Below are 27,394 nucleotides of genomic sequence, written 5' to 3' on the forward strand. Positions count from 1 at the left end.
ATTCCCTCTTACCTATTAGAAATTCTGAAAGGCTCTCAGTAATCCAACTAAAATTTGCAGTTAATTACAATTCAACTTAAATTATCAGAAAGCTTAAATCATCAGAATTCTTTTAGTGGAGACGCAAGTCACAGGAAGATAAGCCACTGAATGACAGAAAGTGCAAACCATAAATGATCTTAAATATTTAGCCTCATTCTCTCATCTGACAGTTGAAGAAAATGAGGTTGTGTTGAAGAAAGAGATGTCATCAATGTCATATACTTACTTAGTGGCAGAATTGGACTCGGGCTCAAGATTTCTAACTCTGAATCTTGTGCTTTTCCACTACTTACTGGAGACCATTAAAATTTGCAACAAATATCCGTGGGCCACTAGACATTTATTCACTCTACAATATCTTTTCTGTTTAGAGCACTATATAATAGAAATTCATGTCTAAACTGACAATTCTGATATCACTGTGAAAGATTAAATTATTATCATTTGGATTTAAAAGAAAGTGGATTTATATTTAAGAATGGTTTTCAATAAGAATGACATTTTTTGAAAAGTTCTATTTATCCTTAAGCTAATCACCAAATCCAATTACCCAGAACCCCTCCATCTTCTGAACATTTAGGCTCATCAAGATTTTTATATGAATAGAATAAAAACTAGGTTATATTTTTAGGAATATGAATAGAATAAAAACTGAGTTATGTTTTTAGGAATGGAAGATTAACTGAACCATAAGACAATTCACCAATAGACAAAAGGGAATAGTTTTGAGTTCTTCACAAAGCAGAAACATTGTCATATGCAAAGATTATTGTGCTGGTTGTGTACACTTGAATTCTAGCTCCAATTCTTATTTCAACTGTCTGTTAATAAGATTTTCCCCAAGGGTCTGTTACTTGCATATAAATTGTACAGTCTGAGATAACATACCAAGTGAAAGTATTTTGGAAAACTAAAAACTATTGATACATAGATGCATGCACACCTATATGTGCCCATGCACAAAAACACTTATTTGTACATATATCCAATACATTATCTAGAATCCAAGGTTTTGACTTTGCTAATATTTAGCTGTTGAAAAGCAACTGGTAATGTGTTGCTGCAAAGTTACCTAGGTTCTTGACATAGTTCACTATAGTAAATGACAAAATTTGAAAGATTGGACTGTCATGCATGAAAGACAATTATTTTAATTGAATTCGGGAGACACAGAAGATTGTGAATATTTTATGCCAAAAGAAATTAAATTTTCTAAGGGGCCTAATATCATGTTGTAGTTGATAATTCCATAGATGAATTAGAAGTAGTCATAAGTTAGCAGCTGCTTTATCAATGTAAGCCCTGAGGTGTACATATGTCACTACTGAGTATTTTTGTCAGTAATGTGGGACTGCCTAGAGTTCTGTGTATGTATGTCAGATGGAGGAAAGAAATATGACTTATAATCATGACTTGGCAAGGTAGCTGCTTGCCTTTGGGAATATATGATTTAAGTTTGACAACCAACTTTAAGTAAGGGTGGGGGATTATAATACCACCTTCTGCCATGATACTGACAAAAGCAACTTTTTGTAGATGTGCAATGTAGGTATTCTCAAACTGTGTTGTCACCACATCAGCCCTAATGGAGGCTCCGAAAAAGCCTGAACGATTGTGTGGGATCCTGCTGCTTCCTTTGTCAAACCTGCCCTTTTCCATGCTCTTGCTCTCTGACCTCATATGTCAATTTCTACCTCTGAATGATCTCATTATCCTGACTACTGAATAACTTATGAAATGTAACTCTCCTTTTATTTCCACTTTCAATATATATGAATGATTTACCTTGATTTAGTTTTGTTTCAATTTACCATTCCACTTAATTTATCTGTTGCCTCTATAATCTTATGTCCTAATACTTCAAAACCAAAGCTCTATTGCCTCATATTCAACACTTTACTAAAAGTGGCTGCTTAAAACTCTTAAGAGTGAGAGTCAAAGGTCTTTTCTCATCCATATTTTATTTGACTCAACTTTAACACCTGGAAATTATGATTACCACTGCCTTGAAAAAATTTCCTTTCTTTTTGGTGCTCTTAGGTTATTACTTTTCAGTAATTTTGTACTTTTCTTTACATTCCTATAACAGGATTCTCACAATTTAGTTTTCTCATTCTTGTATTAAACTACTTTAAATTGTTCAAGACTTCATTCATCATTCATAGAAATTCATCTTTAAATCTATCAGTGAAACTCTTAATTAACCATATCTATCATAGGTGAGCTCTAGAATCAGATTTTGCTTGTTTGCTTTCTGAGACTATGTTGTTATGGGTTTTTTGGTTGTTGCTTGTGTTCTTGAATTGAGACAGAGGCATTCTCACTCTGTAGCATATAGTAGCATGAAACGCATTTTTTTGCATAAAGCTGGCCTCAACTCATGAAAATCCTCCTGCTTCACTTCCTAGGTTCTGATTACAGATATATGCTACAACACCTAGCCCAGAAATACTTAGGTTTGAACTAGATTTATTACATACCTCCTAGTGGCCTATGGAATATTGTTAAACTTTTCTAACTACTACTGTTAAAAGCACAAGTTAAAATAAATATGATAGTGTTTTCTACATAGTAAGCATTTAGAAAATGATAGAACGTGGGTTGGAGAGATGGCTCAGTGAGAAAAGCATAGGTGGCTGAGTTCAAAACCAAGAACTCACATAACAAGGATGGACATCATGGCAAATTAGGAGGTGGAGACAAGAAAACCCCTGGAAGCTTGCAGGCCACCTATCTTGGCATACACACTAGCAAACAAAAAGATATGGTTTTAAACAGGTGGTGATCCAAACCTGTGATTGTCCTCTGACATCGACAATTATGTACATACACTTGAACAAGCATGTGCACATGTACACACTGAGAGATTAAAAAAGAAAGTGACAGTATAAGCCCCTTTCTCTCTTCTTCTAGACCTAGATTAATATTTTCAATTATTAATTAATAATGAAAAATTCAAAAATCTCCTGTATAGGTATCAACATTTCAGAATAAAACTGTTATCTGTTTCTAACAAAAGATCTTTCTGATTTTAGATATTTTCTATTGTTTACTCTCACTTATTCTATTTTTCCACATACCCTGCAAAAATTTGGTGTGTGGGTTGAGTCAGGGACTATTGAACAATTTTGGATGGCCTGGAATGTACTATGTAGACCAAGCTAGATTTGAGCTCACAGATGTCCACCTGTCTATGCCCCTCATGTTCTGGGATTAAAGGTATGTGCCACTACTCCCACAGAATGCTATAAAGCATAGATACAGAATTTTATATGAAAGTTGAGGTGAGAAATTTGGTGTGGTCTGAATGTGTTAATCCCACTATAATTTGTAAGTGAAATTTTAATGTCCAATGTGTTTGGACTAAAAGTGGAATGTTTGGACAATTTTGGGGTCATGAATAGCATTAGTGTCTTTACAAAAGAGAATCAAGGAACCTGATAAACCACTGCTATCGTGGAAGGACATAACAACATGTACCATCCATGAAGGACACGCCATCACAAGACACTACTCACTTGTGCCTTGATCCTAGATCTCCAGACTTCCACAATCATAAGTAATGCATCTTGGCTTTTCACAAATTACACAGTCTAAGAGCTTTTCTTAACAGTTTGAACTAAGACAAATGTGAAAGCAAGTAAAGGAAAACAAAGTTAAAATATTTCTTTGATTTTTATCTAGTTAGATCACAAATCCTGTATTATTATTATTTGCCTCTGTAAGAGAAAAGACTGTATTCTGAACAAGAAAATAAGATCACTGAAGGTAGGGCTTTCTTCCATTTTGTTCTTTGTTGAAACCCTAGCTACCAGAACAGTGTTGGAACGTGGTAGACAAACTATAATTATCTGATGAAATTTGTTGTAAGGCATCTATGCTACATTCAATCCATCATAGTATTTATAATGAACTGCTGTTTTCCATTTAAAGTACTTTCGTTATGCACATTCTTATACCCTCACACCAAAGTGTTTTTTTAATAGAATGGGGAAGCAGATGTTACTGTTTATTTGCGTATCTGTTTGCCAAAGGGGGCAATTCTTTTTGAGCTTTCCAGCTCTTAAATGAAATACTCAGTATCAAGCTTCATAGTTCTTGCAGAGATGGTTCAAAGATCTGACAACTAAACCTGATTTTATATTTTGCTTTTAGAGTACAAACATTTTTGTGTTGTGGAATTAATAAAGAACCAGCTGGTTTCTCCCAATGGGTGATATTGAGTGGAATATCTTTGATACATATACAGACACAAACACATATATTCATGCACACACACACACACACAAACACACAGATGAACACAGACATAGATATACAGACACACACACACACAGACACACACACACACAGACACACACACAGACACACACACACCTCTGTAGAAAAAGTAATCAAAAAGGGAGTTTCTAGCAATACAAATATATTTCATACTTTTAGTAAAATGTATCAGACATGTATGTGTCTATTAACTTGACATGACAATGAAAATATTTATTATGATAATCAAATAACTTTTGAGTGGAAAAATTGTTAAAAGCTGTTTCTCTCTTGTTCAAAATCATGTATTTCTGTGTTAAATAATGAATTTGTTAGAAACGTGTGTAGATGTATGGTTAGGGAAGGCAAAAAGTCAGAGACAGTGATTTCTCTACATTCTAATTTTTAGTTGTTTTGTTCATATATTACATCAACCAGTTAACTTCTTTAAATTCCCTAAAACACCTGTTTACATCCACATTTGGATTGCTAAATAAATCTCCATATAAAATTGGATTTCCTCTCATCTTGGAAGAAATTTCCTTTCCTTATAAAACATAACAAATTATGTTTACTTACTGTTTTATTTTGAGACGAACCTGAGAATGTTTTATTAAAAAATATGCTTAAAAGTACTATCACCAAGGTGACTACAAATTGTTGTGACAATGAACTCCAATGTGTAGTTTTTTATTACTAAAGTTTTGTTCTCAACATCTAAATAAATTGGGAATACAGAATTATCTAAATGTATTCTATGTTTATCATTTATTATAGTCTGAAAAGATTGGTTGATTCCTGTTTATGTGTAGTAAACAGGATTTATAGGTCATATTTTAGTTCTCAGAAGTATTTTCCTGTCTTAAAATGAATCTTTAAATCTGTGGCTGAAGATAGATTTGGCTAACCCTAGTGCTATTCAACATTTAAAACATGAGGTATTGTTGAATTTAAGCACTGAATATGTACATTACAAATTTTTTCCTGTAGTCATTATTGGAGGAAAAAATTATGCCTGTAAATCTATTTTTTCTATTGCAAATATCATAAAAAACTACTTATAAATCTTAGGTAGATTTTAGTACTACTATATAATACAGAAATATAATTACCACTAGATAGCTTATTTTTATGTGTTAATATGTAAAAGGTATTACTTCATAGATATTTATAATACTGTCATCACCATTAATGAACATTTCTAGGTCTAGAAGTATAACAAGCATTAGTCATATGGATTTCATTTCTCTTTTTAGTCTTTGCCAGACAATGTCTTGGCCACCAATTGTTTTTGTTCTTTAAACAAACAAACAAACAAACAAACAAAAAACCTGTTCTAGCTACTTAAGCATCATATGGGCCCAAAGCCAATAAAGGCGGTTAGTATTATAGCAAGCTACAGCCATCTGTCAGAATATGATAAAAATAAATGAATAGACTTTTCCCCTTCTCTTCTGATTCCTTCATATAATTCCGGTTTGCTTTTGTTAGCTGATGTGGCCATTCTTCTCTTAAATTCACGCTCTCCCTAGCACTGGAAAAATTAACAGCAAGTCTCTAAGTAGGAATTATTTTGGTGAATGATCAAGGTTAATGTGTATCACAATTATTTTAAATAAATAAATAAGTAAATGAATGAATGAATGAATAAATAAATAAATAAATACCTTTTCAGAAGCAGGTCAGACAAATTTCAATGGTTTTGAACTAGCACTTGACTGTATAGTCTAGTGAGTAAAGACTATAAACTCTGCGTTAGGAAATTGATTTCAGAACATTGCTAAGCGGAACAATAATACTGAAAATTGTCCTTAAAGTAGAAGCTGCATGAAAAGGTTGAGAAACTGAAGGTGATGTCCTAGTGCTTTGTGGGTAGTGGGGTAGATTTTGGAAGTCTCCACAGAAGTAAGTATATCACAGAAGTAACCAGTATATCTACCTGTGCCACATATACTCAAAGAGTGTCTGGATAGGATTGAGAAATATATAGAAAGGAAAGCAAAAATCGAGGGTGGGTGAGATTTCTGAAAGGCTACAGAGAACTAGAAGGAGAGTGCAAGTCACGTGTGAGTTCTAAAATAAACCTTGTCACGGTTGATGGGAGTGTTAGAAACCTATTTTTAAGATGAGAAAACTGAGGTTTAGAATTCCACAATTTGCCTTTGGCCATACTATGGAAAAGAAAGTGCAATTCAAAACCATATCTAGTGACTTCTATAATCTCCTTTTATCAGAATGGCAAAGGGTCAAAGCCATATCAATGACATTGAGATGGAGGTTAATTTGACAGGATGTAAGTAGGCTTTGTGCAGAAGAATTAAATCGCCAAAGAATATGCAGTCTACAATCTACCTATGTATTGGCCCTCTGATAAAGAAATAAAATACAGTAGTTTAACAGCAGGGACTTCAGTCTAAAACGTCCATTTCTTGTTCATAGCCTAAAAGTCCTTTCTTTGAGGTTCCATAATGACTATCTTTTATTAGTATCAGAAGGAACATATTTTCCTACATAACTGACAACCTGGTTAAATAGGTTCAAATGCCTATGAAGGGGAAAGGATAAGGATAACAGGAAGAGTAGCAGCTGTTAAAACTTAAGTATAGGTCACTGATTAATGTGCAGGTGTATTTGTGTCATGTGTTCCTTCTAGAATGCCTTTTCCTTCAGTTTTCATCAAAGACCTTGTGATATAAGAACACGGTGATTTTGTGCTAATTTATTTTTTACCTCATAGAAGCTCCCGTCTTTCCTTTTCTATTTACCTCGATGCTTCTTCAGCTATTCCCTCCTTGGTTAGGTCTACTGCTTCCAAGAATATTGACTTTGGGATTCCATACATATGACAAATTATTATGGATTTGTTATTCATTTTGCTTTACTTTTGCTATCATAGAAAGGAAGTAATGCATAGTGAAACATGCAGATCCTAAACCTGTAGCTTGAATTAAAAACCTTACATAGACTTGTTAGTTCCTACCCCTATGGTGTTTCACAAAATTCTTTAACTTCTATGTTTATTAATTTCTTGGTTTCTCAATTGAGGATGATGATACTGAAAGTACCTATTCTATGAGTACTCATAAGGATCAAGAACAGTATACATGCAGCACTGCTACACTTTTAGCTAATACTAGACTATAAGGTTCTAAAATATAGGAAGCAGCCACAGAGAACCAAGATCAGTAAGTGCTCAGGGAATGCCTTATTCTGCAAGACATGCTCAGTAAGCCATAGACTCAGAGGTATATATGAATAGTTGACATTTTTAGAACAGAGTGAAGCTAATGTGGCTCTCTGAACTGTAGTGTCTCTGATTTCCTCTCCTTGTCATCTGATTCCTGCCAGGATCTTAAAACTGAATTGAAAATGATAATATTTATTTCATACTTTCTATGTCCCTGGCTCTGAGCAGGTATTTTACATATATATTTTCATTTGGTACTTGAGACAAACCCACAAGGTAAGGCCTGCAATTTTCTGTATATATCACTTAGAGAAATTGAGTTTGGTGGAGGTTGGTAATATATCTAGGCCCATGACAACGTAAGTGGCTTAGTCTAGGGATGTTGAATCACATATGCTTAAATACATCATTAAGTCTCTTTGGCTTTGGTAATGTGCCCATCCTTTGGTTGAAAAAGATAGGTCATCCAAATATATTTTAGGACTATCACTACCAAGAGAAGGCTGAGAGCTGAGAAAGGAAAGGTTCATGGGAGGGTACAATTCTGAATGCAGTGAGTACTTAGGCATTGTTTCTCTGAATGAAAGAAGGCAGGTAATAATCCTAAAGCTGTTTTGGAGATTGATTACAAAAAGTCTCACGAAACCTCATACATTCATGTCATAAAAATACAAAAAAGGGAGTGTGGCTCTAAGGAATGGAATACAGTGATGAAAGCCTATATTTTATACAAAATCATGCCAAGAAAGGCTGTACAATAATGTATGTGTTTACTTGGGGGAGATCATGAGCATAAAGAGAGAAATACTTTTAATTGGGTGAAGAAAGAAATTGAAAAGGAATAAGAAGGAGAATTTGTCCTTGTGTTATTATTATTGGGGTTATTATTACTACTATTTATCAAGTGCTTCCTAGGTTCATGGCTGCTCTAACAACATCGCAATTTTAATTTATTTAATTATCACAACATTCATGAATCTCATGAAATAGGTTTTACTATCATCCTTATTGTGCAGGTGATAAACCTGGAACATGGTGATGTTGAGTAACATATACAAGGACACATACCTTATATGTAGCAGACCAAAATGTCTACAATGAGCCATTTGTCCAGATGAGTAGAAAAAAAATGCCTGTTAATTTTCGATACTGATAGAGAAGTGCCATAAGAGAAAGATACAGTGAACAGAAGTGGTTATAATTCTATAGTCATGTAGTAGTTGTTATTATTTACCTAAACACAAATATATAGCAAATCCAACTTGTCTTCCTGAAGACTGCATATCTCAGAAGGTCGTGAAAACGAAATGTAACTAAGTAGCTAAAATACAGAGGAATTTTTGGGTTATAGGTGATAGCAAGTCTTTGAGAAGCAAATTATTTTATCTTGGGGATAATAAGCATATTATAAAGCTAAAATCCTAGCCTTCAGGAAAATAGGTTTTTAAAGTGTAGTATGTAGGGTTCATATCCTAAGAATCTTTAAAATGGAGATTAGAAAGTTTGTTAATGATGTAAATCTCTGTGTCGTCATTTAGTTTCAACTTGTGAAGAACATATGCCTAAGTAAGGGCATGAAAACCAGAGATACAAAGGTATAAGAATTTATAATGAAAACAATGCCAAGAACACTCTTGTCCAAACTGAGTCTGAGACTTGTGAAAACAATAAAGGATTGTAGCAAAGTTTGTTTTTTAAAAAATGTGTGTAGAGTAAGAAGAATAAAGATAAAGAGATATGTATGCAATCATTATTGGAATGAAAAATCAGGGAGTCCTTTCTTGATTTCTACACTATTTACTAAAAAGACCTATATACTATATATGGCAAACAAGCATCAATAAATATACATTAAAGCATAAGTTAGGCAAAGGTTCATTAAAAGCATTTGAGGCTGGGGAGACAGATGAGTTAATAAAGGGCTTTCTATGCAAATCTAATGACCTGAGTTCCATCTCCAGTTCTAATTTTTCAAAGAAAAGCCAGCTCTTTACACTTGGTAGCTGCTGGGAGAACAAAACTCAGTTTTCCTTGATGGATTGACCCTGGGGATATCAACCCCACTCCAGGGCAGACTTCATGCTCAGGAGTAGTTGCTCAACATAAAACTGAATGTATGTTTTCTTGTGCGCTGTTTTTGTTGACTTGCTTTGTTTTATTATGTTTTTTCATTTTATGAGAAAGAGCTTAAATTTGGGTGGTGGAGCATGAGAGGAATTAGAGGAGGGGAAAGAATATGATCAAAATATATTGCATGAAAATTTAATAAATAAATATACACATAAAATAAAAGCCAAGCAACTTGGTGTGCACTTGTTACCCCAGTTCTGGGAAGGCAGAGACAGGCAGATGCCTGGTGTATGCTGACCAATCAGATTAGGTAAATTGACAAACTCAAGGCCAATGAAGAACCTGTTTCATAAAACAAGGTATATTATATCTGAGAAATGATGCTTGAGTTTGACTTCAGGCATGCACATGCATGTATACACACACACACATACACACACACACACACACACACACACACACACACTCATATCCACAGCCACACATATGCTTACACACATATATGTACCTGTACACACAGAGTTACACATGCACAAGGATTGTGGTACCAATAGAGTAGATTCTGAGAAATTTTTTGCTCAGCCCTGGATACAAGATGTTACAAGTATATCCATTGCCGTATACTGGAGCCTATATAGAGGGAATAAGGATGGTATGGGTTGATGGCAAAAGAATGAGATGCCAGGATCTTCTATAGTGATATTTTATTTGTACTGAAATGTGATTTTATTTGTGTGTTAATAAATAAAGTTGCCTGGGGGTGAGAGCTAATAGCAAGCCATAGCAGAACCTGGGCGGTGGTGGTGCACACCTTTAATCTCAGCACTTGGGAGGCAGAGCTAGGCGAACCTCTGCGTGTTCAAGAATACAGCCAGCGTGGAGACACATATCTTTAGTCTCAACACCAACCATAGCAGACCTGGAGGTCTGTACAGACAGGCAGTGATGAGGAGGTCATGTGGTTGGGTTTACAACCAATGAGAAGGCAGAACAGAAAGTCAATAAAAAAGGACAGACACAAAGGAAATATTGCTGAGAGGAAGGACAGCATTGGCAGTGAAGGGTGAGGCTTTTAGCTCTTTGCTATTGCTCTGACCTCTTGGGCTATTAACTCTGCATTTGGCTCTGTGTTTGTTATTTAATAAGACTGTTCTTCTACAATATTTCTTTCTGGGAGCATATGAAAGCAACAGGCCCCTAGTATAGAACTGAGGAACAGAAAAATGCTGCAATCAGCCAGTTAAATGCTTATCATGAGATAGTTTGTAAAGCTTGCATTTTAGAAAACATCAAATGATTCTACATGTAACTTGGTAAGGTAAGAATAATATCAGACTGTCTAACTTATGGTGACCATATGAGCAGCCAGCCTAGGCACAAGCTGTGAAAATAGAAGGTCCTATGCTTTGGAGACCCCGAGAAACTTGTAATTTCTTGATTTGACAGACACTGTCCAAAGATGATGTTTTCAAATGTATAATTTAAAAGGTTTCAATTATAGAATATACAAAATATGGCCTAATGTTAGACTTTATTAAAAAGACTTAGAGTCATAGTTACTAGTGAATCAGCATGTATCAGCAGTGTTACATACCCATTAAAATGGGTGATATTGGAGTAGACAGTATCAGCAGAGATAATAGTTAAACAAGAGATAGCTGATTGTTGGCCATAGCATATAGCCCTGGAGACATGAGTCAAGGTGACTGTTAAGAATCCTAAGTAAGAGGCATCTGATATGCTCTGAGATCTTTCTTAATGAGCAGTCTTAGGAGGAAAATCTTGAGAGAGTGTGTCAAATGCCACGTTGTTATTCTACAAGTTATTTCTCTTTTAACCACATGGCTTTCTTCTTGGCCTCATCTCAGTGGAATGAGAGAATAACTGGCATCTTTTCCTAAAAAGCTTACCATAGTACCTAAGAGATGAAGGGGGCTAATCAAACTCCCCGTTACAGACTTTGGAAGCTAGTCCACAATGGAAGGAAGCTAGCAATGGGACAAAGAGCTGATGGAAGAAGGTGAGAGGGAGTAACAGGTACATATGGAATCTTGTAGAGAAGTGGAAGCAGACACTGTGGTAGACAAAGAAACATTGAGCCAATGGCAAGAGCAAGCTATTGGGCAAAGAAAGGAATAACCACACAGAACATTTCTCTGTCTTTTAATGCCTGAGAGCTATATGTCTATAAACTTTACTCTTTCTTTGGGTGTTGATCAATGTTTCCTGAGTTTCCAGGAACTAATATCAAATTGAAATTGTGTACTTTTCAGGGAAACCTGACTGATCTCTACTCCTTGAAGCTAGAGAAGCTAATAAGATTCAGGCTACATTGAGCCTTACACTACATTCCAAGAGCAGTTTGGGCAAAGTGGATTGTGTTTTATAGAAAGTTATCAGGAATGGAGGCTGTAACCCAGAAATGTGAGGAACATGTGAAATAATTGGGGAAGTATTTAGCTTAACACATCAGACTCATAAGTAGTGAAAAGTGAGAGAGGGGCTTTATTTGCTTAGGCACTAAACTTAGAGGATAATAATAGACATATTAAAAGTAGTAGCTTTGGGTTCAAAAAGAATCTTTGAGCAGTTGTTTGAGGTAGAATGGAATATTTCAGTTATTAGTTAATCCCTTTATTGGAAGTACATAAACAGAGACAGTTGACCACTTAGTAGAGATAATAATGTCACCTTTCAAATGTGTAAAGCGTTTTACAGTGTATGAGGCTCTTTATATTATACTAGTTTGTTCTTTTTAGCACATGATCGATTTTGGGGGCATCCTTGAGTGGAAGCCAGGACCTAATGCTCCAAGGTCTGGAAGGCATTTTATATTATTTTTTATAAATGAGGAAGCTAAGGCTCTAAGAGGTCCTATTATCCAGCTCATTCATAAGTTACTATGCACTCTTACCTTTTATTGACTAAATGTGAAATGAATATATTTCAAGGATAAATTTGAAAAGCTCTAGTTAATCAGGCCAATAAGGCTTCTAGGTATTTTTATGTTCTTTTTTAAAATTAAACATTTTATTTTCTTTCCTTTTACATAACAACTCCTGTTCTGCCCCCCTCCCCTTCTTCTACTTGCCCCACTTACCCCCAACCCACCCTCATCCCCTCTTCATAGATGGTAAGGCCTCCCTTGGGTAGTCAACACAGGTGGCCTTATCAAGCTGGGGCTGGACCTAGCCTCTTCTCATTGCATCAAGGCTCAGTAAGCCATTGCACCATAGGGAATGGGCTCTAAAAAGCCAAGTTCGTGTACTTGGGATGAGTCCTGGTCCCATTGCCAGGGGGCCCACAAACACATCAAGCCATGCAACTTTCACCCACGTTCAGCAGGCCTAGTTTGGTACCATGCAGGTTCCCTAGCTGTCAGTCCAGAGTCCATGAGCTCCCACTAGCTTGGGTCAGCTATGTCTATGGTTTTCCCCATCATGATTCTGACCCGCCTTGCTCTTATAATCCTTCTTCCCACTCTTCAACTGAACTCCAGGATCTTGGCCAAGTGTTTGACTGTGGGTCTCTGCATCTGCTTCCATCAGTCAATGAATGTAGGTTCTATGATGACAGTTAAGGTAGACACCAATCTGAGTGTAGGGGAAGGCTAGTTCAAGCATCCTCTCCACCATTGCTATGAATCTTAGCTAGAGACATCCTTGTGAGTTCCTGGGGTTTTCCCTAGCTGCAGATTTCTCCCCATTCCTTTACTGGTACACTCTGTCAAGATATCTCTTTCATTGATCTCCCTCCCTGTCTTTCCCCCAACTTGAACATCTCATGTTATCCCCTCCCTATACTCCCTCCTCCCAGTTTACCTAGGAGGTCTTAACTCTTTCCTCATCCTGGGGTGATCCATGTGTGTCCCTCTTAGTGTCCTCCTCTTTACCTAGCTTCTCTGGGGTTGTGGAACAATGTCATCATGCAATTTTTAGGCAAAAGGATGGAACTAGAAAAAAATTATTCTGAGTGAGGTAATCCAGACCCAGAAAGATAAACATGATATGTACTCACTCATAAGTGAATATTAGATGCAAAGCAAAGAATAATCTAGCTTCTAAATATTTTTAATTTCATTTTTCTGATGCTGAATATATTTTCAAATGGACTAAAAAGGCTCTCTCCTCAGTCTCACATGAAAACTTATGTTTGTCTCTACATCGCAGGAAGCTGAGACCAATTAATACATTCCTTGCACAGATACAGAAGGTCCGTGGGTGCAATTTGTACAAACATGCCTAGATGTACATTTCAAATAAGAATAGCTTTCTCTCTCAGTTTGCCTGAGCCTATCTCCATCCTCCTTCCAGATTTCCTGTTATTTGTCTTACTAGAAAAAGGGACTCAGTTTGTTTGACAGAACAGCTGGTTTACCATACTGTTCCCTTAGCTATGACCAAGCCTCACAGACGAGTCAAAAGAAAAATGAGGGAGTTACCTCTCTTTGAAAACTATGAATATTTACATTTTTCTTCAATTTTTAAAAAATTTGCTATTTTTCTTTTAGGTGTATGGGTGTTTTGCCTCGAATGTATATGTCTGTGTACCACATACATGTCTGGTGCCTAAGAAGGGCAGAAGATGGTGTCAGATCCCCAGATACTAGTGTTAGATGGTTGTGGGCAGCCATGTAGGTGTTGGGAATTGACCCCAGGTCTACTGGAAGAACAGCCTGGAAGATTAGCTCTTAACTGTTGAACTATCTCTCCTGTGCCTTTAGATTTCCTTTATTCATTGTTTCTCTCATTTTATACATTTCTTCCCTTCCATTACAATAAAAAAGAAGAAGAGGAGGTATGAGGGTAAAGACAGGAATAGGGATGGAATACAGGGTTGATTTTATCAATAAAAAAGGACAATGCACTAACTTATCATTAGTACTCTTCTAAACATGCTGTCTTCACCATAGGTGCTGACTACTACTGCTGAATGTTCCAGGAGCAGAAAAAAAGTGGTTTATAAATCTTTTTAATCCAGTATGTGATGAATGGTATAGTTTTCTGGATTTGGGCCATAGCACTTTCAGTGGAAGTGGTGATACTTGCTGATGCTCACTAATTTAATATGCTACTAAGGAGGAAAGCTTCATAATGTGAGTTTATTTGTCACTCCCTTTCAGTTATGATTCCCAAAGGATATTAGAATAGAATTTCATGCCAGACATTGTTTATTGACTGATATAGTCTGAACATTGTTTACATAAAATTGTCTTTCTAAAATGATTAAGACATAAAAGAAGTCACCAGGTACTCCTGGAATTTGACAACAGAATCCAGTGTTTTACTAGTTTAAGTTTTCCTGTGTTAATAGAAAGTAGCATTTGAGCTTGTGGTGATGAGGATTCAATCACTGAGCTATACTGTCATCTCTAAAGGCTAATTTTATTTAAAAAATGATAGGAAATGGTGAGCGATTTCTCAATTAATCCTACCCAGTACCGATTCTTTCATGGTCAAAGGGCTTATAATTGCAGAGGAGTAGAACTTTACTTAAAATAAAAAAAAAAAAAAAAAAAACTAAGAGAGTGAATTCGGAAACCCAAATGTGTGACATGACAGAAAAACAGTGTCTTATTTTTCTTTAAAATCTCATGCTACTAGAATACACTTTTCAAGTTACATATGCATTTCCCCTCATAAGGCAAAACCTTTTTGAACTATTAGAAAGTATCTTCCTTTTCAAGTGATTTTATAATAAATAACAAGGCAATGACCATTATTTCTCCAAGTGTTTGTTCTTTCTTTCTCTTTCTCTCTTTCTCCCTCCATCTCTCTCTCTTTCCCTCCCTTAATTTCTTCCTCCCTTCCTTCCTTCCTTCCTTCCTTCCTTCCTTCCTTCCTTCCTTCCTTCCTTTCTATATCCTTGTACTTTCTTGAAATACAACACAATTAATTTTCATGTTGAGGCTACAGTGACAGCTCAGATCACTGCTTCATTCAATTTTTGATGGGTGTCTGAAAACGCAGTATTTATACATCTGTGATTTCTTGTTTACAAGTGCATCTGCTTTGGCTCATGTCTATGGGTCTGCCTGAATCACTGTTTCCTGTGATGGGATCTGCCCTGTTACTGATACACTTGTGTATAGTGGTGCATAGTTGTGTTTTTCTGCAGATAACTATGGTGAAAGGAGTTCCTACTATTAGTGGAGTCATCCTCCTTCAGTATTCAAGTTTAGTGGGGTGAGTAATAGCTTAAGTACCTGGTCTCCAGTGGTATGTTGCTGTTCAAGACCCAGCTGTTATGCAGATGAACCGAATCCTGGGTGCTGGTTGGAGGAGCAGGAGCAGCAGGACTGGGCTGACTGCGGGTAGTCATTGATCTTCTTGGAAGAGAGTCCACTGTGGGAGGTGGCTTCCTGGCACAGGTGCAGGCATGCGGAGGAGGTGGTGGTGGGGGGAGGGGTCTGAAGGTGAACTGGTTGTGTGGGCTGCTTTGCATGTCTAAAATGGAGAGAACAAAAACAGCAAATAAAGACTTCCTCTCTTATTTTGAGAACACAGCATGACAGACTTACTAGGATTTCAGATAATAAAACCCGTGGGAGGGGGGATTTGAAGTTCAGTCTATCTGAAAAATGTCACTTAACTTACAAAAGCACGTGCAGCAAGCTTATGAAATGTAAAACATTCATAGTTGCATTTACATGTAAATTCTTCAGGAATATATTAGCTAAAAGAAATGAGGCCGCCTCATACAATTTGTCATAGTTTCTGCTACTGAACAAATAAATCATCAACGAGATATAAGACTACAGAACAGAAGTGAGCTGATTTCCATCAGTTGTTAAAAAAAAAAAATCTCACTTCAGAAAAGACCAGTGAGAGGCACAAATTCATTGCGAGGACAATCATTTGGCACTTCAAATAAAAATGTAAGGACACCTGACTTACCTCAGGAAAGGATGCTAGCCCTGCCTACACAAGAGTAAATCTATACTTTAGAAAAATAGCTTACAAGTGTGTAACTCAACTGCACAAAACCAATCTCTCCACCAGCCGACACCTCAAAATGCTACTTATGAAAACCAGGCTAAGAGGACGTTGTTCTGTTTACTATATGCATTTCCATGGCCATCAGAGCAAAGTCTGCACACCTTGCCTTTTGCCACATCATTTAGGAGCTCTGCCAAGTTCAGTAACAGCGGGGAAACTTTTTTCCCTGCTTGTTTGCAGACAAGGCAAATAGGGACAGCAGTCCGGAGACTCCTGATGTGCTATTGTTTTGTATTTTCCCACAGTTGTCCTTGCAGGCACATATCAAGACAGTTAGTTAGAATCTGGCCCAGGAGAAATCCCCCAATTAAAGCCCTTTGAAAAGAAATCACTCTTGTAGCAGACAGCCACCTCTCTTTCACAGGAGAAAGATAATAATAGATGTCAAGTGATGACTTGCAACACCAGCACGTTCTGGATAAACTTTGTAGATGGCACAGCTTTGTCCCACCTCCCCAAAGAGAGTTGAAAAGCAGAAAAATGCCGGAGGCTTTCGACATCTAACAGAGGGCTCAGCTGCTGTGTTCTGATCAGTTACTGATCAGAGAAAAAAAATCACTTCTTTCAATCTTTCCACTTCAGACATGAATTTTAAAGACACTGGCTTGGTTTTCAAATTAAAAAACCAAAAAACAAAACAAAACAAAAAACAAAACATTACTATCCCAGGAGCAAGAGTCTGACAAATTCTTGGCTGGATTTCCTAGTACAGGAAAACTAAATTTATAAAAGTATGAATTGTAGAAAGACAGGGTAAAGAATGGTGATCACTTCATTTACAGATTCTATTAGGTGTTTAGCTATCTTTATGTATTTAAAATACTCTATTAATTTCCTAAATCACCCCTGTACTCCATGTTCAGCCCAAATTTCATAACCCCTAAAATGTCATCACTAGTACTTAACATTTCATTACTATTTTTAAATTCTTATATTCATACTCACATCATAGACAGAAGCATTAGGGCAGAAAAGACCATTTTATAGATGGGAAATTTGTCTAGGAACCAAAGCAAACTGACAGTTTAACCATGAATAGAACTCACATATGACTCTCTGGCCAGTGCTCTAGTACAGATACTTGTAATAAATTTTCCCCCTTCTTCTGATTCTCAGCACAGAATCTTCTGCATTTTCTGAATTCTCATTTATGTTTATGTGTCTGCTTCCCTCTTAAATGTCTGTAATTCCTAAAACACAGACTGGAAGGTATAAAAGAGCACAGAATTTGGAGGAATGGCAAGCTTGTCTTTGGGTTCTGTTTCTTTCATGCTAAAACTTGACCCATTCACTTATAATATGGATATTCTACTAAATTTAATATTGCTTTTGTCTGAGTTGACTGATATAAAATAGGAATGAAGATAATATGCTGATGACTTTTTAAATGTGACTCTTTTCTCCAATTTTAACATTTACTGTTCTTAATGTAAGTTTAGCCTTTGAGGTTTCTATAACATGGCATTCATTTGATAGACCATATGTTTTGTCTTTTCTCTCACAATAGAAAATACATTTCTTAGTGAAGTGTCATTTTCTATTTCTCTTATACGTCATAAAGCATTGAGTACAGTTCTGGTATAAAGCAAGGTCCCCAAATATTTAATGATAGGAAAGATTTTGATTCATTCATTGGACCCAAAAAAATTCCTTTAGTGTTTAATTTGGGTATCATCCTGATGCATCTACTGAATATCTAGTTGACTTCATAAATAGGTATGCTCACAGATAGGCATGTTTCTGCCTTGAAAGTATTTTTTTTAGGACTCTGGGGAAGAACAATATTATCTGAAAGGAGGCATTTTAAGCAATGCTCCCACAATGTGTCAAGAGTAATACTGACACAGCACAGATTTGGCATCCAAAATTACATGTAAGAAAGTATTGAATGATGTAAAGAAAAAAGAAGGCATGGCGGTTGTCCACAGTCAGAGGAAGGTCTGTTTTAGAGCTCATGGCTAGAACACCTCCAAACACACACATGATATCCACAGCTATTTTTAAAGAAAGTTATTCAAAAGAAAGTTCCCATCCAGTAGTATTGTTAAAAGGAAAATCACTCAAGAGCACTTAGTTTCGTTGTTTGCTGAATTTCCTTCAAATGCTTATAAGTAACCTATTATGAATGGTGGTAAAACTATATTTAATTCAAAAGTACAATCATGATATTATAATACTTCTGTTGCAGGTAGAAATGCCATACACAATCACCTTTAAAATATATGCATATATTGAGACATGCACATATATTTCTGATTAAATATGCATATTATAGTGATATACATATGTGTATATATTAATCAATTTTAGTATGCATTTTTATTTTCATATTTCATATACAGAGGCTTTTCTATTGTTAATACTTTCTTTAAATGCTTTTACAATATTGGAATGATGTTCTTGGTAGACTACATGCAGAACTTAACACTTATGAAATGCAAATGATCTCAGATTTGTTCTTTTTTTTTTTTTTCTCCTCGGGAAAAAGATGGGGAATGCACTTGTTACCTCCATATGAAGCAATTTAATCCTTGGGCTCTGTGAAATGGTATTTCCCAACATTAAACAGTAATGGAAAATACATTAGTGTTCAGTGTCAGGATTTCTAGAGCACTAATTCCATCAGGTTTGGAGTTACGTGCACTTACTTCCAAATGTTTCTGGCTGCCATATAGTCCAGTGCCCAAGAGAAAGAAGCAAAGCAGGGGTGGGGTGGGGTTAGGGGGTGGTTATGCAAGTATCAGTGTCTAGACATACTTCTAAAGCTTCTGAAAGTAAATTAAGTTTTTGGAGGCAAGGTCTAATTCACATAATATACTTGGAAATGAACCAATTTCAGGTCCAAGGTCCTAAAATAAGTTGGTAAAATAATCTCTCTGTGGGGAAATTTCTCCAAACTGTATATCTAAGGTATTTTACCTGTGGCAGACTTATTGGTAGAGGTACATGCTTTTGAAATAGCACTTCCTTTTTTCTCCAAAAGCTAAGTGAGAAAGAAGGCAGTATGCATCTTCCCCTACACATTTTGTAGATGATAATATGGATCACTGTTAGATAAAACTTTCAGCAGAAATGTATCTCTGCTAGGATGTCTTGACTCTTACATTTCATTAACATACACAGGGAGTTCTGCTACAAGGTATTGCATTCATTTCTAAAATTCATTACTTTATGAAAATTACTTATGTGAAAATACTTGAAAAATTATGTTGCAGAATGTGATATTTAATGGTGATTGTCAGCTTGACAAGCTCTAGAATCGTGGAGAAGACAAGCCTGTGGACAATTTGAGAAGAGTTCTCTCTATTAATTATTGAATGAAGAACCACTCCAACTGTAAGTGGCACCATTTCCTAGTCTGGGGCCCTGTTCTGAATGAAAAAGGGGGAAGGGAGCTGAGCTAAATTATTCATTGTTGTACAGTTCCTGACTGTGGAATCAATGTGCCCAGCCACTTTCTCCTTGTACTGCTTTGCCTTTCTTGTCATGTTAACAGACTGTATCCCTTGGACCTGTAAAACAGACCAATCTCTTCCTAAACTATTTCTGTCCTGTATTTTGGCATGGCAACAGAAGAACTAATACAGAGTACACTACGCCACAAACTATCAGTGTTATATTTAAAGAAAGAGACTTAGTAAGAGTAGTAGTATGGTTTTAAAAAATAATTTATTTTTATTTTATGTGCATTTGTGTTTTGCCTGCATGTATGTCTGTGTGAGGTGTCAGATCTTGGAGTTACAGACAGTTATGAGATGCCATGTAGGTGCTAGAGATTGAACCCAGGTCCTCTGGAAGAGCAGCCAGTACTCTTAACTGCTGAGCCATCTCTCCAGCCCCTCAACTTTATTCTTGACCTACAAAAATTCCAGTCATCTGGAAGATGAGTCAGTGCTCTCATCCTTTTTATACATACAAATACACGAATGTCAAACCAAGTATGACATTTTACTTTCAAAAATATTTTAAATCTGCTTGTGAAAGTGGGTGTTTGAAGGTCACAAGCAGTGTGTTACTAGAAAAAATTTAGGAGGATTTTTTGACTAGGACAGTAGTTCTAATGCCAGATGTTCATAGACAAGGCTTCTGATACACATGGTGAGTTGGTTTGCATGTATTCATATGCCCATTTTTTGTATTTGTATGTGACATTCAGCTGTATGCAGTTTTCCTCATTCATCTAGTGCTTATTTCTAACAGGTGGGAAACACCAATTTTGTCTTACATTTAAACTGTTCTAAAGCCTCCCAATAGCAAGGGAATAAAACAACATTTTCAAAACAAATGTTGTAACATAATTAACTGTACATGTAAAATAACTTTCTTCAGATGTTAAAAACAAGTATTACGAGTATTAAAATTGTGTCAACTATATTGTTGCTCTTGAAAAATTTAACCAAAGTAGATACATGATCACTTTTTACAATTTTTGTGTACCAAACTGATCACTCTTTACTTTAGTGATAATGTGATAATGATCTCTCAAATATGTTTTTACCCAAAGATATCATGCTGTGTATGTTGCAAATGGAGCATAAATATTCATATAGTTTTAGACAATGTCATAAAGAGTCGTAAACTGTGTTTCTATTTCCTGGGCTGAGTCTGTGTTTCAATAGGTAGTTACACAATATTTTATCTGCAATGCTGATGTGAAAGAAAATAATGTGGTACATATACACAATGGAGTACTACTCAGCAGAGAAAAAACAATGACATTATGATATTTGCAGGCAAATTGATGGATCTAGAAAAAAATCATCCTGAGTGAGGTAACCCAGACTCAGAAGGACAAACATGGTATGTACTCACTCATAGTAGGATACTAGATGTAAAACAAGGATGACTAGACTGCTACGCACAACTCCAGGGAGGCTACCTAGAAAACAGGACCCTAAGAAAGACACAGGGATCGTCCAATGACAGGGAAATGGATGAGATCTACATGAACAACCTGGATGAGAGTGGGGGTAATGAAGGGCAAGGTTCAAGGGAAAGAGAACTTAGGGGACTGAGAGATCCCATCTGAATCAAGAACAGAGAGGGAGAAAAAGGAATAAGAGACCACAATAAATGATGACCACATGAGAATAGGAAGAAACAAAGTGCTAGAGAGGTCCCCAGAAATCCACAATGATACCTCCACTGTAGACTACTGGCAATGGTGGAGAGAAAGCCTGATCTGACCTAGTCTTGTGATTGGATGGCCAAACACCCTAACTGTCATGCTAGAAATCTCATCCAATGACTGAGGGAAGCAGATGCAAAGATCCTCGGCCAGGCCCCAGGTGGAACTCCAGGAGTCCAATTGGAGAGAAAGAGGAGGAATTATATGAGCAAGAATTGTTGAGACCAAGATTGGAAAAAGCACAGGGACAAATAGCCAAACTAATGGAAACACATGAATTATGAACCAACAGCTGAGGATCCCCCAAATGGATCAGGCCCTCTAGATAAGTGAGACAGTTTATTATCTTGAACTGTTGGGGAGGCCCCCAGGCAGTGGGACCTGGACCTGTCTTTAGTGCATGAGCTGGCTGCTTGGAACCTGGAGCTTATGCAGGGACACTTCGCTCAGCCTGGGAGGAGGGGACTGGACCTGCCTGGACTAAATCTAATAGGTTGAGCTGAATCCCCAGGGGAGTCTTTTACCTGGAGGAGATCGGGATAGGCTGGGGGGAAAGGCGGGGGGGGGGGGGGGGACGGGAGGGGGACGGGAGGGGGAGGACAGGGGAATCCATGGCTGATATGTAAAATTAAATTGAATTATAAAATAAAAAAAGAAAAGAAATCCATTAGGACTGTTGGTTTTCCTTCCAAGTTTTTTGGTGGTAAAACATGGGCCAAAGTGGTGTGGTTTGAGCATACATGATATCTTTACTAAATAGGTTTTCAAACATTTGATGGGGGAAGTATTAGGGAATTTGATTAAAGGATATTGGCCTACAGTCCAACACATGATATTATGCAACATATAGTGTGTTTGAAATTACTATTGTAAGATCAGATAAAAAATATTGAAATTCAGAAACAGGAAGACCTGTTTAAATAATGTATTATTGGCATATTTTCATATTTAACATATAGCCACCTTACTGAATTCTTTTGAGGCACTAATGATGATTTCCTATAAAGATCATCACAATGTACATGTGCAAGGAACATCACACTGAGAGCTATTGCCATAACTACTTTTTCAGGTCAGGGATGAAATGAAAGGAAATGGGCTTCAAGGAAGGAGAGGTTTATTATTAGTGTTAACTGTTAGTACCAACTCTAAACATATATTTCTACTTTATAGTATTAAATAATTTACTTGTCATAATGAGTTGTTATAACCTGTGAGAAGGTAGTTCATAAATTTGAATGTTAGGGCTAATATCTATTAATTTTAGAGTGCTCAGTGATCAACAAGTTAATCTTAATTATACCTTCCTATGAACATTTGTGGTTTCAAACTTACAATTTACTATTAGTGGATCAAAGATTGAAAAGCTAAGAAATTCAGTTTCCTGAAGAAACGAGAATAAACAAGCAAGGTTTATCCCTTCTCTGGATGAAACAAAACTTCTTTAATACTAATGCACCTATAATTCTTTCTTTAAAAACTGATTATTTTTATTATATATATATATATGGATGTTTTGCTTGAATGTAAGTCTGAGCAACACTTGTGTGCCTAGTGCCAACATCAGAAAGATGAGGGTGTGAGATCCCCTGGAACTGGAGTGATAGTTGGCTGTGAGCCACCATGGGTAATAGAAACTAAACCTGGGTCTTCTATAAGAGTCTCAACTGATCTTAACTGCCAAGCCATCTCTCCAGCCCCCATTGTACCTATAGCTGTTAATAAAATTAGATTCACCTGTTAAGTAAACCAGTTTTTTGAGAAGAAAAATAAAATCTATTTAAGAGGTGACCTAGTGCCAAAGTAGATGAGTAAAAGTCCAGGAAGCTTTAACTACAAGTATGAAGGTGCACACAAAACAATTAAAGAAAACAACAGGCTGTGAATTTGAAAGAGAGGGTATATGTAATGGTTTAGAGAGAAAAAGAGAACAGAAAAGTAAAATTGTAATATAATCTCAAAAAGTGCTAATGTTTATATATATATATATATGATGCAGATGCATACAACAACAAGAAGAGCCAGCAAGGAGAAAGCAAAGAATTCACAATTGATCAGATGACTGGAGAACTGTCTCAGAACCTCTTGGAGTAGGCTAATAAATTAGTGTTTTAAATGAGTTCAATTTGGTTCTGGTTAGCTAACTCTGCATGCTCCCGCAGCTCACTGACACCATCCACTATCATTGAGATGGTAAAGAATATCTCTTTGAAGACTTTGGATGATTCTCTCATTCAAGCAATCAAGTAAGATAGTATTCATTGATAATTTTGTTAGTATGTGTTGTTCTTTGTCAAAACCATGAGAAGGGAAGGTCAACATTGATATACCTCCCATCATTTGAAATGATTATGCTGAAACTCACAGTTGTACTCTAGGCACTTTTGTGCTTACCTTCAAAGCAAGAGATCAGCCTCTAGAAAGTCTAGTTTCTAGACTTTCATCACCTTTCCTGTTGTCTGATGGGCTTTACAAGGCAAACAACAGTGAAAAATCCACAAAGCAGCATGTCCTCAGTCCAATTTTCACTGCCTTTGCTATGATGTGCACTGGATTGCCTTTACATGGTGAAATTGCCCAACCCTAGGCATAACAGTCAATAGTTCTTCCTGTAAGTGGTTTGTTTGCTAAGTCAATCAACTCTCCAATTCAGATTAAGAGGAGTATACTAGGGCTTTATGAGCAAGAGAAGGGAGGGAGCTCTAGTAAAGATTGTTTTGCTTGAATTATTGAAGTAGTGAAATTACATGATTTTCTTGGTTGTGAAAATATAGAACACAGCTTATGTTTTCAGACTAATTTGATACTTTAACGGTTTAGTGTGTGTGTGTGTGTGTGTGTGTGTGTGTGTGAGTGTGTGTGTGTGTCTGTGTGTGTGTGTGCGTGTCTGTGTGTCTGTGTGTACATGAAGCTAGAAAGAGACTGTTACAGGTTGAAAGATGCCTGATGTGGACCTTAGGAGCAACAACTGCTCTTAACTGCTGAGCCTTCTCCCCATTCCTCTAAACTGGCAATTCTATATAGTTTTCAAGTTTTCCTTTTGTTTATAATTATAGAATTTCTTCTCGTCTTCCGAACCTTTCTATTCTTTCTCGCTTTCAAATTCATGCCATCCCTTTCTTTTAATTGTTGCTACTTGTACACACACACACACACACACACACACACACACACACATACACACACATACACACACACACACACACACACACACATACACACACATACACACACATACACACACACACACACACACACACACACACACACACACACACACACATATATATATATATTTAAATATAATCTTCCCAGTCTATGTCATATTACTTATATGTATGTTCTCAGGAATGACCACTTAGTATTGGATAACCAATTGGTTTGATTTTCTCTGGAGAAGACTATTTCTCCCACTCTCTGCTTTCCTTAGTTTCCTATAGTTCTCTGTGTAGGGTTAAAGCCTCTTGGGGTTCCCCTATCTATTTCACCATGTCTACTGGAGCCAAGGTATTTGTTCCTTTAGGAAATTATCCTTCATGCAAGTAGAATTGTAAAGAACCATTGTTTATTGTATAATTTTGGATTTCAAATGTCTCTATATATTAACATGATATTCACAATTAAAAGAAGTGGTCGAGTGGTCTTAACAGAAACTTTATCATCCAGTATATGCACACAACATGAAGTAGATAATTGTCAGGTTTTTATCTTATGATGACATTGATTCTTTGGCTTCTACTTTTAGCTAGTGATGTGTAACATAAAAAGTAAAAAAAAAATATCTCTGGATGTTTAATATTTATTTCACACAGAAGCTAAAGTTACATGTAGATATATAAGTTATTTTCAATACCTAGGATCATTATTTATTGAAAAGCAATTAATGGAAAGTCCTGGATTACTTGTCAGTGAATCATTTAATACATTAATAACAGATATTCTAGAATTTTATGGTTTTCATTTTCAGAGCTTCACTTATATTGCATTGTTATAAATGGTCATCTTATATTTGCTCAAAAAGCAATGCATAAAAATTACTGCAATGTTATTTGCTAAAATGGAATTTAGAACACTGAAGCACAAATCAAGAACTTTGCTTTTACTTTGCCTGAGTGTCAAATAAACAGTGCACAGGGAAGAAATGAAGCTGTGTCTGGGACTCCATCTTACCTCCCCTGTACTCCACGTCTAAAGTTTTAAGAAAATATTTTAAGCTATCATATGATAACTAATGAGAACATTGTATATTAATAGCAGCAGAAAGAAAAACAACATCAGCTACAATAGCAAAAAGATGAGCTTCAAGAATATAAACAAAACACAGAGAACAGGAAAGCCTAGAGAAGATGTTAGCCTTAAACAAACTCCTCAAAAGCTAAAGGCAAAGTTTCTGGTTAGAAATAGCACTCCCAACCATCAAGGACTATTTGGTGATAAAAGTATTGCTGTATTCTACAGTTCTACCTTAAACACCATTTTAGGGACAAAGAGAACCTGTTAACAACATTAAGTGGAGTTCTGTAGAGGAATTTTGGCATGGAATTATTTGTGGAGCCGTTGATTAGGCTCTCACCTTGCCTAATGGGAACATAGGGCACCATCAGAGCAATATACATAAGGTCTTGTTGGAAGGCCTTGCTGGTCAGAGGTCGCAGTATTATCATGGGAGCTTTTTCCAAAGCTCTACTACATGGGAACTCCCTCCCCAGTGCGACTTCTTGTTCTCTTCCTGCTCATATCTGGAAAATGTCCCAGGGCCCAGAGGACTGACCTCATCTAAAAGCTGTCTCTAAGCCTGGATGACTGATTTATCATTAGATGGAACCTTGGCACAGATCCCTGCTAGAAGCCTCCCTCGCTGCACATAGGGTAACAAAGACTTATACTAGGAGCTTTGCTATAGGACCCTGCTGCTACATATAAAGCCTTCTGATAGGCTCGTGCCATTTAATGCTAATTAGGATTTGTCCCCAGGCCCCCAATCTTATATATTTCCCATACTCTGGAATGAAGCTGACCAGATTCACTGAAGCTGTCTCCTGGAGAGCTATCTTCATTGTACCCACAGCTGTCTGAAAACAATTTAACCCCTTCTGCTCCTCCCTTGTGGGCCAATGATCCCGAAGAAGAAGCAGAGCCACAAGATCCGAAAGGATGATTTGTCTCATTGCTTAACTGAAATACACACACACACACACACACCACTCAAAAGGCAAGATTATTTGTATTCTGATTCTTGGCAACAACATCAATATATACCAATATTGTGTGATTTCTTGTTACAACAGAGACTTGAAATTCAAGAATTATTTATGTTTTTAAGAAAAATAGATGAGAGTAAATTGAAGGAAATACCTCGAATAATTCCATTCTCACTGAGCTACATTTGAATTTGTCTTCTTGAATGGGACAGGATTCGATAGACTAGTGAATGGATATAGGCAACATACTGAACTTATAAACAGTTTCAATAGATGATTTTCTTATCCATACACTCATAAAATGATAAAATGATTATACATATACAATGGGCTTAATGAAGGTTTGTTTTATTTCTGTTTCTTCTTCAGAAGATAATGTAAAAAATTGTGAGAAGAAATCCTGGTATTTTCATGGTAGCATGGCACACACATACATATTACTAAAATGTGCTGGGACTAAAATATTATTAAGATTTGTGATTCTGATAGTAGTATATTTCTGGCTGCC

General features: G+C 36.4%; 1 protein-coding gene across 1 annotated transcript in view; it reads right to left on the minus strand.

Moving 5' to 3' along the window:
* Tenm1 (teneurin transmembrane protein 1) overlaps positions 1 to 27,394 on the minus strand; it is an 811,545-nt gene that overhangs the window by 349,374 nt on the left and 434,777 nt on the right. The window contains exon 7 of the mRNA XM_036174144.1: positions 15,765 to 16,005. Within this exon, the coding sequence (XP_036030037.1) occupies positions 15,765 to 16,005 (241 nt within the window). The remainder of the gene's footprint in view (positions 1 to 15,764; positions 16,006 to 27,394) is intronic.

The sequence above is a fragment of the Onychomys torridus genome, chromosome X (assembly GCF_903995425.1).
Source record: "Onychomys torridus chromosome X, mOncTor1.1, whole genome shotgun sequence".
Classification (NCBI taxonomy): Eukaryota; Metazoa; Chordata; class Mammalia; order Rodentia; family Cricetidae; genus Onychomys; species Onychomys torridus.